The 12448-nt window shown below is 40.3% G+C and overlaps 1 protein-coding gene across 3 annotated transcripts in view; it reads left to right on the top strand.

Moving 5' to 3' along the window:
- The window catches only part of UNC79 (unc-79 homolog, NALCN channel complex subunit), a 201779-nt gene that overhangs the window by 50314 nt on the left and 139017 nt on the right, over window positions 1-12448 (top strand). For all 3 annotated transcript variants that reach the window (XM_060003340.1, XM_060003338.1, XM_060003341.1), the window contains exons 8-10: window positions 1434-1462; window positions 6929-7158; window positions 9501-9672. In XM_060003340.1, coding sequence (XP_059859323.1) covers window positions 1434-1462; window positions 6929-7158; window positions 9501-9672 — 431 coding nt within the window. The remainder of the gene's footprint in view (window positions 1-1433; window positions 1463-6928; window positions 7159-9500; window positions 9673-12448) is intronic.

Here is a 12448-nt window from a genome sequence, read left to right as displayed (position 1 = left end):
CTCACTTAAAAAGAAATGTAAAAACCTCATGTTAACTAAATTCGGTAAACACTTTTTTCAAAATTTAAGGTCTTTGCCTGATGATAATTACACTCCTTCTTTGTAGTCTAACTCTTAATATTAGGTTATCTCAACCTGAAGAAATAAATTGTTTAGTGAGTGCTCTGCATCTGTAAAATGGGTCAATAATGTCAGCCTCTATATCCTTTAAAGAGACATTTAAAAATTTTATATAAGAATATCTGTAAAAAGATTTGGGCTTACATGGGTAAAGGTAACCTTTTTTTCCCCTTAAATGAGTGAACTTCCAGTGCTCCGAGGTAAAACCCATAGTCAGGTTCTAAACTATGTTTTAAATTTCAGATATGTTGCTGAATTCTGGCCATGATCTGCAGATGATATTCATCTGTGGAAGAAAACCGATAATAACTTTTCATTATTTATCCAGAGATGTGACCCATTAACCTCAGGTTAAGATAAACTCCAAGATATCAAACTGTTAAATAACCATTAATTATACAAAATCAGTTTTAACAACTGAGTTGTTAATTTCATTGATTTGACATCCGCTAATTCATAATTTCCAGACAGAGTTTGGGAGACATTTATCTTTGATCTTTTTAATAAATTGTGACATCGGCATTTAAGTCTATTTTTTGAGCACTTACTATTTCATGGGAAATGTTAACAGATTCTTGGAAAAATTATTTTCAATTACACCCAAGCATCAGTTTCATGGAAATAATTGGTATGCCCACTAAAAAGAGTTTTTATCCATTTATTAAAATCAATCCTGAAGTACTAAAGTAATTTGACAGCTTTACTCCAGCTGGCCAATCCATGGGTTTGAAATTGCTTTCTCTTAAATAAGCCTGCAGCTGGTTTTGCACTAGTTAAGGACTGATGTAAGTTGATAGTTTGAGTCTAATTCATCCAAGTTATTAAGTTTTTTTCTATAGTTCTGATATAGCAAATCATCTCCATGGTGAAACTCTAAGCATATCACATCAACTCAGTGTCACAGCATAATGGAAGAACAGTAGACAGGGAGTCCAGTGACATTTGCTCCAGATTGGCCTGTACCATTGATGGCCTGTGTGACTCTGAAGAAGCCATGTAACCCTCAATTTTGTTCTCTGTCAAGTGAGGGGGTGAGGTTAAAGTTATTTGATCTGAATTCTAAGTCATGTCTGAGAAGATTGAATTATTTCTAAGGATAGGTGAAAATATTTGCAGCCTCATTAAACATACCACAGGTATTTTTAACCTCATTAAACATAACTAGATGACAGTTTATGAGAGGAGGGAGAAGCTGTTTTGGCCAAATCTGGAGGTTGTGTTACTAAGCTTGTTTTTTGCTCACCTTGGTGGCTGCCCTTATTTAAAACGGGCTCTCTTTCTTTGTTGATATTTTGTGTACCTTCCCCTTACAGCTGAAATATCTGCTATATGTCAGAAGAAGGTAAGAGCAAACCATCTGTGTGGTGGGGCATGATTTGCTGTGTTTGTATGTAAATTCATTCATTGACATCTGCCTCATTTCTGCACCATGGTTTCCCAGTGTGTACATGTCACTGTATTTGTGAAGGGGGAAAGGAAATAATTCAGCATGCAAGATTGCTGTGTCTGGATGGTCTCTATTTACATTTCTGCTTTTGCTTACCCATCTATGCACAGTGTTTCTGAAAAGTAATCTGAAATAAAAGCATATGTGTAACTCTGGGATAGAAGTCTACATACAAAAAGGTTTGAGTGACAATGCAATACATGCAACTTAACTTTGGTAAAGGATGATCGTGTTTGCTAAAAGTCTTTATTGTTTGGAAGTGGAATGCAAATAGTCCAATATATGTGTGTCAGAAACATACCCAGACCAAGTATATATGGAAAATATTAATTTATATGTAAGTTGAATGATATCTCTAGTTAACGATTCCACTTTTGAATAGCCACTGTTCATGACAGTTTCCCTAAGCCATTTCCATCTTCTTTTCTTGCTCCAGTTGCTGAAAAGTACAAGAGAAGGTAGTATGGTGTCATACAAAGAACTTTGCACTAGTTGGTTGTGATACTTGGGTTCTGGTCGGCTCTATTCCCACCTAGCTATGAGACTATGTACAAGTCATTTATGCTTTTTGGGAGCTGTTTATGAGTGGATACCTTTAGAGGGCTGTTTCAGTTATCTATTGCCACCTAATAAACCATCCTAAAATGTACTGGCTTATAACAACAAACATTTGTTTGATCACGATGCTGTGGATCGGCAGTTTTGCCTATGCTCGCCTGGGTAGTTCTCTTGATAAACTCCTCTAGGCTCACTCATGTATTGATAATTGCAATCAGTTAGTGGGTTTGCTGGCAACTGGTTGGTCCCAGATGACTTTACTCCCATGTCTGGGGCCTCAGCTGGGATGGCTGGAATGGTTGGGATGACAGGGGTGTCTGGCCCTCACTCTTTCCATTAGGTGTCTCATCTTCCAGGAGGCTAGGCTGGATTTGTTCACAAGATATCAGTGTTCTGAGAAAACGAGAGAGGAGGTTGCAAGGCCTTTTGAACCTGAAGCTCGGTAGTCACACAGCATCACTTCTTTTTTTTTTTTTTTTTTTTACAATGTTAAATGTTATGTTTTATCACATTTACGATGCTGTGTTTCCAAGCATTATACTATAGAAAGAAGAACACTCATTACTAATTTCTAAATCATAGTTTGTATCATATACCTTTTATTCTAACACAGCATCGCTTCTGCTGCATTCCATTGGCCAAAGCAAGTCCAAAGGACAGCTCAGTTTCAAGGAGTGGGGAAATAGACTCCTCCTCTTTATAGAAGGAGCAGCAAGAATTTTGTGGTCATATTTAATGTACCACAATCTACCCTCTGGGCATCATTACTTACATTCTTTCCATGTACCAAATACTCTCAGCACCTTATAAGACCTCCAAAAGTCTTACCCATTTATGGCTTCAGGCTTAAAGTCCATTGTCTTATGATCTGCATCTGGTCTGGTCACTGATGAAACCCCTTGGGTATGAATTTTCTTGAACCAGAGACCTGTGAACTAAAAAGGCAAGTTACATACCCAACACAAAATGCGAGACAGGGATTGGATAACAGCCATAGACCTCTGTTCAGAAAGAGGAAGGGGAAGCAGGTAGCTGTTACTAGTCAATAGCAGCTCTAGCCAGGAACATGTCAACAGTTCCTCTGTCTTTAAGGAATAGCAAATATGCCTTGATTAGGATCTGATTTTGCTTCCTGGGAATAGTTTCCTAAGTCATTTCTTTCCTGGGATCTTTGCTCCACTCTTTAAGACATCTTTCCTTTATAATAAGAAATGGCCCATGTTGCAGCTGAGTAACCCTCTCAGTCTGCTTCCTGTATGTAGAAGTTGGGGTTCCATAGTCCTCTTTTCGTGTTGAACTGTGTCTGTCCCATTTGGTCTGCTGGTGGTACTTTTGCTAGTATGCCTCTCTTTAAAACTTTGTGGATTTTCAATGAGTCTAATTGGGGTTCAGTGCTGTCAAAGGCACATCTATAATTCTTTTTGAGTATAGAAATGCCTTCTATACTTTGGGCATTTCAGCCCTTAACAATAATTATTAGAAGCCCTGTTCTAGCTGGAAGGCTCAACTGGGCATCGCCTTATATAGCTTTCTGAAGTTTTAACAAGGGATCATATAGTCATTCAGCATACTTTTGATTTCATTTTTATTCCGAGGCTATCTCCTACTTTGAGAATCTTTTACAAGCTGGAGAGACTAGGATGAGAAACAGTTTTATTTCTAAATTGGCATTTCCTGGCTCTGGTGGTATACGTAACATACTTGACACCCAGGGTGGATCATTTTTTAATACTCCCCTCCGTTATATGACAAAATTATTTTCAGTAATAAAGTTAAAATTAGCACATTTTTATTACTTATCCTTTAATAAATGTTGTGTTTTATATGAAAGTTAATTTGGAGAACTTTCCTTAAGTTCCTAATAGATCAGAATTGTTTGAGCTTGCTTTGGGCAAAGTTTGTGTCTTTCAATACTATATATTCAGTACTACATATTCCTACATTTGAATAGTAGGTTTGAGATAAACATCAAGATTGTATCAAATACAACATTGTAAATCAGCTATACTTCAGTAAAAAAATAAATTAAAAAACTGTATCAAATAAGCATCGAGAGACAGATGCTTTATTTCAATTCTGCTGTTCTGTGAGACCACTTGGAATTATTTATTTATATTTAAAATTCAAAGCAATGAAACAGAGTGGCTAGAGCGAACCTTTGAAAACATGCCCAGCTGAATCTGAACCTAAGGGAAATCTCTCTAATTTACTTTTGAAATGAATGCATGTAGCTGAGTCCACAGGGTTTAGGACTGATTGTGGCTTGGAAATATATTATTAAAACTTAGTAGGAACCACAGCAACTGTTTAGAACTTTGACCAACCAAAGGTTATTTAGGGGCAAAGTATTTTATTGCTGATATTATTTAGAATTGATGGCACATGGGGATAAGGCAGGTTGACTTTTAGTTGATATTCCAGATACTAACATACACAGTATGTCCAGATACTACCTAAGAAATCACTCAAAATGTAGCAGCATGAAACAACAACTATTTAATTATGCTTACAGATTCTGAGGGTCAGGGATTTGGACAGGACACAGTCCACAGCCTATCTCTGCTTGATGATGTTTGGGGCCTCATCTGGGAAGACTAACTTGACTAGTTAGGGGCTGGAATTACCTAGAGACATCTAGATCGTATGTTTGGGCTCTGGGATGGGGTGACTTGAAGGCTGGGCTTAGAGTAGAGACTTACACATTGCCTCTCCATGTGCCTTGACCATGGCACAGTTCTAAGAGTATCCTGATGAGGAAGCTTCTGAAGAGAGAATATTCTAAGACAGCAAGTTGGAAGCTGCATGTCCTTTTAGAATTTGCCTTGGGAGTCCTGTGAGTATCACTTCTGCCGTGCTCTGTTGGTTGAAGCAGCCACAGCCCATCCAGATTCAAGGCTCATGAAAGCATATCTGAGGAACTAAACCAAAAGAGCCTCACCCACAGCTGGACTTAATTTAGTCAAGAAGACCTTGGACCTCCAGCCAGGAATTTGCATGTGGGAAGAATGTAAATAATTTGTGACCAGAAAATAGGATTGGAAATTGTAGGCCTTAAACGTTGGGACTTTATTATAGCTAATAACTACCCACTAAACCCATATCCACATCCTATTGTTTATGTAACAGTGGGAATCCCAGAGGAACAAAGACTAACTATAACTGGAAGGAAGAAATAAACACTAACAATGTACTCCGATATAACCCACCCTGCTAGTGATGTGGTTGGGTTTGGTTTGGTTTGGTTTGGAGAAGCCCCAAACCAGTAAGGATTCATGTGCTTCCAGAATGAAATTTAGTAAGTGAAAGAGAAAGAAAAGGCACAAAGCAGGAAAGACACCTCACTTGGAGAAGTCAGGGCTGACTTGGATGCTGAAGAAGACCTGGGCTTCAGATGCAGAGGCAGCACACTGTATTTTAACAAATAATTTTTAAAAACTTGTTAATAAAAGGGAAAAAAGATCATAAAAAATTTAAACTTGCTTTTATGATTTATTGACCTGGGTCCTGTTCAGAAAATGAGATTTCCTAGCACTCGTATCCAAAGCCTTGTGCTAAAATCGAAGTGGAACAAGCCTTACTTTGAAATGGTTGTTCCGATAGGCAATTGAATACATTGTCAATGTTTGGATATAGGTTTTGTACTTGCCTTTTTCCTTCTTCTGTCTCTGCACTTCGCAAGATATCTGTCATGGAAGGTTTTCAGTCTTCCTCAAGCCCTGAGTTCATAATGGCTTAGGATATTATTTCCCCTATTATATTCCATCTTTTAAAAAATTTTATTGGATTATAGTTGATTTACAATGTTGTGTTAGTTTCAGATGTACAGCAAAGTGATTCAGTTATTCATATACATATAGTCATTCTTTTTCAGTGTGTTCCATCTTAATAAGCTCTATTGAAAGACTGAAATGCTCTCTTGACACAAGACATTGATTATGTGGTGGTGACATCTCTAAAAGGCTTGGGCACAGTTTTGTGCAGAGGTCAGGGATATTTCCTGATTGCTCCTCAAATTGCATTATGTGGGCGCTGCCTTTCTCCCCTGCTTCTTGTCAGGGCAGCTCTGATAATAACCCCCCCTGAGCTTCAGAATCTCTCTTATACTGCACCACTTTTCTCACTTCATCTGTTGACTCCTTTCCTCTAGTTGATGTCAGCCGCTGAGTCTGTGAATGCTTCTTGCTGTGTTTTGATGTTCCTGTGGTGTCCACTGACATATTCTTTAGGTCTTGATAGAAAGAGTGCCGGTGGGGATGGACAGGCCAGCTTTGGGGTCATCAGCTCGGTGCAGCACAGCTCCCTGCCTGTCCTTGAACGCACCAAGGACAGATGAGCTGCAGTGGAAATCGGCCCTTTAGGTGGTGGATAAAATAATTTTGAAAGTTTATTTTAGGGGTTAAAATTGTTTGTTTCCGACTCTCATGTGCTGTGATGCACTGTCTCTGGACCACAGTTTTAATTTTTTTTCATATTTCTGCTGAAAACTCTTGAAATGCTAACTTGAAATAATCCAGGAAGACCCCCATGCCTCATGGCTGAGGTCACTTTACAGAGGACTTTTCAACAGTTTCACTCATATTTAGAACGTTTCTACCACTCACACTAATAGAAACCACTTCTCACCTTTATTTTTAACTATAGCTGAAATCTCACTGGTTAGAGATGACCTGCATTTTGGAAACTAGTGGCACTTCAGAAATGCGCTGCCACTTCCAGTGGCCCTTTAAGTTTCCATTTGTTCCAATTAGTAGCCAAATTTACCTCAGTGGTGACTTTTAATTGATTTCATTCTTTTTCTTCTAGAACTGCAGTTCCCACGTTAGAAGAGCTGTTGTCACCTGCTTTTCAGCAGGGTGTTGTGGTCGTCACGGAAACAGGCCTGTTCGGTACTGCAAAAGATGCCACTCAAATCATCACAGTAACGAACTGGGAGCTGCCTCGGAGACCCACCTCTATCAGACCTCCCCTCCACCCATCAACACTCGAGAATGTGGTGCCGAGGAACTTGTCTGCGCCGTGGAGGCGGTGATTAGGTAACAGCTTCATTAGAAACTTACCCTGAAAACACTGCCTTTGCTTTGAGCCACCCTGTTCACATTGAGATGTGCAAATTTATTTATTTATTTTTATTTTTAAAATTATTTATTTATTATTTATTTTTGGCTGCATTGGTCTTTGCTACTGCACGCGGGCTTTCTCTAGTTGCGGCGAGCAGGGGCTACTCTTCGTTGCGGTGTGCGGGCTTCTCACTGCGGTGGCTTCTCTTGTTGTGGAGCACGGGCTCTAGGCACGTGGGCTTCAGTAGTTGTGGCACGCAGGCTCTAGAGCGCAGGCTCAGTAGTTGTGGCACACGGGCTCAGTGGCTCTGTGGCATGTGGGATTTTCCCGGACCAGGGCTCGAACCCACATCCCCTGCATTGGCAGGCGGATTCTTAACTAGTGCGCCACCAGGGAAGTCCGAGATGTGCAAATTTAATTCAACTTCAAGTGCCCTCAGCCGGGCAGCTCAACTTCCACAATGTTGCAGTGACGATGTTTTAATTCATTCATTCAACAAATATTTTTATCTAATGCCAGTTATGTGCCAGGCATGTATCAGACACTTGGAAGACAGAAGAGAGTAAAATGTAACCTCTGCTTTCAAGTTACCCATGTAGGGACTATAAAAACAGAAGAACGAAATTGCAATCCAGTGTGGTGAGCACAATGACAACACAGAGTAGGGGGTCTTAGGGGAATGAAGTGGAGGCGCCAGTCAGAGTGAGAGGTGGGAATAAGGCTGTCCCAGACCTGACTGATAGCAGTGAAGGATGGGAGAGCTCTAGATAATTTGGTCCTGGAGTAAACCAGAAGACTGTGGAGTAAGGCAGGGGCCTGATCCTGCAGGCTTCTGGCTTTTTCTCCTTCTGTCACACACAAAAAAGGAAGCTTTAGAACTGATAACCTCTAGATTTGTTCTCTTTTTGTATAATATTCACTGAGGCAAGATTTTTAAAAATTAAGAAAAAATATTAGAATGCAAGTTTTTTTTAGATGTTGGGGGTAGGAGTTTATTAATTAATTTATTTTTGCTGTGTTGGGTCTTCGTTTCTGTGCGAGGGCTTTCTCTAGTTGTGGCAAGCGGGGGCCACTCTTCATTGTGGTGCGCGGGCCTCTCACTATCGTGGCCTCTCTTGTTGCGGAGCACAGGCTCCAGATGCGCAGGCTCAGTACTTGTGGCTCACGGGCCTAGTTGCTCCACGGCATGTGGGATCCTCCCGGACCAGGGCTCGAACCCGTGTCCCCTGCATTAGCAGGCAGATTCTCAACCACTGCACCACCAGGGAAGCCCCAGAATGCAAATTTTAAAGCTAGAGACTAAGTCTTCTGTTTCTCTTATCCCAGTGGCTGATACATGTAGAAGTGCAATAAATGTTTGCTAAATAAAACATTACAGAAAGTTTGGAAATAGAAAAAAAAATCAACCATACAGCTGTCATCATCATCACTTTTGCACATGTTCTTCTAGGTTTATTCAAATGCATATTTTATTTATATAACTGTAATCACAGTGTATCCACATTCTTTTTGATGTAACCTTATACCATTAGCTCTTTTCCATGTTGTGTAGTTTCCACATTTATCCTTTTTAGTGCCTACATAATATTTATCTAGATTATTTTCCTCCACCAGTAGATATTTCAATTTCTTCCTTTTTTTTTTTTTACTGTTAAAAATAACTCTGATAACTATTTTTGTGTATAGTGCTGTTTGTATATTTTTTTTCTTAGGGTAGATGACCAGATGTGGTTGACTGGGTCAAAGGATCTGAATATTTTAATGGTGCTTGATACATTACCCAACTGATTTTCAGAGAGTGTATGTGAATTTCATACATCACCGTATGAAACTGATAGTTTTTGCTAAACCCTTGCCAACATTGGGTATTATGTTTTTAAATTGTCATTTGCTTAGCAAGTGAAAAAGGAATCTTCGTTGCTCACTGTCAGGTCTTTGAATACTAGATATTAAATAGTTTTCCATCTGGGTACCAGTTCCTCAGTCTTTCCTTGTATTATGCATTTGATGTCCACACAGCTTCATATTAGATATAGGAGAAGCATTGACATATAGTGGGATGGTTGGTGAACTAGAAGCCAGAAGGCATCAGTTCTGCTTGATTCTAATTGATTGGAGGAAGTAGCCTCTTTGTGCCTCAGTCTGTTCATCTTTGAATTGGGGATGGAGTAGAAAATAGTAAGGAAATTAGGCTCCTTCCAATTTAAAGGAGAGCAATGAGTAATGCTTGAGTACTCATGAAGTAATTGCTCTGAATAGGTCATAATCTCGAATGTGTTTTTTGGCAGTCTCACTTGAAATCTCTCCCCTTTGGCAGCTTGTTGAAAGAAGCCGAGTTCCATGCTGAGCAGCGGGAACATGAGCTCAATCGCCGGCGGCAGCTGGGCCTCTCCTCCTCCCACCATTCCCTGGATAACGCTGACTTTGACAACAAAGATGATGATAAACACGACCAGCGGCTACTCAGTCAATTTGGGATATGGTTCTTAGTAAGAAAAGAAGTTAACTCTTCTCTGCTTTCTTATGTTTCATTCCAACATTGCGCTGATGAGGAATTTCTTCTGTTCTTTTTAAAGAAGTAAATAGTAAATAGTGAAAAATTAAACTTAGCATAGGGACTCTATACTCTAGGACAGTGACTGCACATTGGATTTACCTGGGAAGGCTTTTAAAAAATGCCATTGCCCAGATTCCACCCCAGAATCTTGGGACCTTTTTAAAAAGCTCCCTAGTTGATTCTAATGAATAGCCAGGTGTTGAAACCTACCGTGCCAGACCCTAAACTGTTGGAAATGCGCAGTTTGACAATAAACAAGTGGGAAAGTTGCTAGGGTATATTGTGAAATATTGGATTCAATATAATTTACAGATCATTCATCCGATCGACATGAAAGTTTGCTTGAAAGTTCAGTCTCTGTGGAGCTTTTTGTGTATTTATGGCAAGTCTGCAATACAGCCAGAAAAATTATAGCCAAACCAATGCAAGGAATTTGATTGCTATTGACTGATTCAACTGCAGTATTCATTCAGGAAAGATCAAACATACAGATCCAAAGTTCCAAGCATGCTGAATTTGCCAGTTCTGCAGAAAAGCAGACTTCTGTTTTTGTCCGTTGGAGACCTGGGCTAAGTCTCCAAAGTGATACATCTCTTTTATGCTTTCACACATTTTTTTGGTTTTGTTTTGCTTTGTTTTGTTTTGCCAAATTGGAGTTTAATTGTTGATTTCGCATGTCTTGCTGCTAGAACTTATTATCTAATGACATACTATTATTGTGAACTCCTGAAGGCAAAGATAGCGTTTTACTTATTTCTTATATTCCTGAACGCTACTTCAGTGCTTAATAAGAGATTATTTCAGAATGATTGAATTACTAAGTGATGAGCAGTTTTGGAAAGTCTATTTATAATATGGTGAACTGGGGGGGCTCTAAGGTTTCAGAATTATTACTGATAGGAAATTCTTGGCTAAATCTGATCATTTTAGAACTGAAATATATATAGATTATTTTTTACTGAAGATATTTATGAAATTTCACTTTGTAGACTTAACTTGTTAAAAGTATCTAGTGCAGATTATGTAACAGATTTCTTATATGGGAAAAGCTTATAGGGAGGTGCAATCTCGAGAGGAAATTCTTACAGTCCATCTCTCTCTGTAGAGAAGAACAGAGTTTCCAGGCTAAGTGGTCCTCCATCCATTTAAAAACTGCCTATTTTACCCCTTCACTTTTTTGATGAGGACAGAGAAGCCCAGAGAGGCAGTTCAACTTGCCCACAGTCACTGCTAACAACCAGTTAGTAGCAGAAGGTGGTTGGGACACAGCTCTAGTCCCAAACTCTGATTGAGGGGCAGAGAGTGCCTGATTCAGCTTCTTCTGAAGGCCAGTCTTGGACTTCTTAACATACAATTCCTAATAGCCAGAAGGAAAGTGTACATTTAAAACTTTGGACAGATCGGAACCAAGATGGTGGAGTAGAAGGACGTGCTCTCACTCCCTCTTGCGAGAACACCAGAATCACAACTAGCTGCTGGACAGTCATTGAGAGGAAGACACTGGAATGCACCAAAAAAGATACCCCACATCCAAAGACAAAGGAGAAGCCACAGTGAGACGGTAGGAGGGGCGCAATCACAGTAAAATCAAATCCCACAACTGCTGGGTGGATGACTCACATACTGGAGAACACTTATACCACAGAAGTCCACCCACTGGAGTGAAGGTTGTGAGCCCCACATCAGGCTTCCCAACCTGGGGGTCCAGCAACAGAAGGAGGAATTCCTAGAGAATCAGACTGTGAAGGCTAGTGGGATTTGATTGCAGGACTTGAACAGGACTGGGGGAAACAGAGACTCCACTCTTGGAGCGCACACACAAAATAGTGTGTGCATCGGGACCCAGGGGAAGGAGCAGTGACCCCAGGGGAGACTGAACCAGACCTACCTGCTAGTGTTGGAGGGTCTCCTGCAGAGGCAGGCGGTGGCTGTGGCTCACCATGGGGACAAGGACACTGGCAGCAGAAGTTCCGGTAAGTACTCCTTGGCGTGAGCCCTCCCAGAGTCTGCCATTAACCCCACCAAAGAGCCCAGGTAGACTCCAGTGTTGGGTTGCCTCAGGCCAAACAACCAACAGGGAGGGTACCTGAGCCGTTTGACTGCTGATGAGCCCCACCCATCAGCAGTCAAACGGATTAAAGTTTTACTGAGCTCTGTCCAACAGAGCAACAGTCAGCTGTACCCACCACCAGTGCCTCGCATCAGGAAGCTTTCACAAGCCTCTTAGATAGCCTCATCCACCAGAGGGCAGACAGCAGAAGCAAGAAGAACTACAATCCTGCAGTCTGTGGAACAAAAACCACATTCACAGAAAGATAGACAAGATGCAAAGGCAGAGGGCTATGTACCAGATGAAGGAACAAGATGAAACCCCAGAAAAACAACTAAATGAAGTGGAGATAGGCAACCTTTCAGAAAAAGAATTCAGAATAATGATAGTGAAGATGATCCAGGACCTCGGAAAAACAATGGAGGCAAAGATCGAGAAGATGCAAGAAATGTTTAACAGAGACCTAGAAGAATTAAAGAACAAACAAACAGAGATGAACAATACAATAACTGAAATGAAAACTACAGTAGAAGGAAGCAATAGCAGAATAACTGAGGCAGAAGAACGGATAAGTGACCTGGAAGAGAGAATGGTGGAATTCACTGTTGCGCAACAGAATAAAGAAAAAAGAATGAAAAGAAATGAAGACAGCCTAAGA

Source organism: Delphinus delphis, chromosome 2, assembly GCF_949987515.2.
Source record: "Delphinus delphis chromosome 2, mDelDel1.2, whole genome shotgun sequence".
NCBI lineage: Eukaryota > Metazoa > Chordata > Mammalia > Artiodactyla > Delphinidae > Delphinus > Delphinus delphis.
Note: the sequence above shows the minus strand (reverse complement) of the source record. Positions and strands in the feature narration are given on the sequence as shown.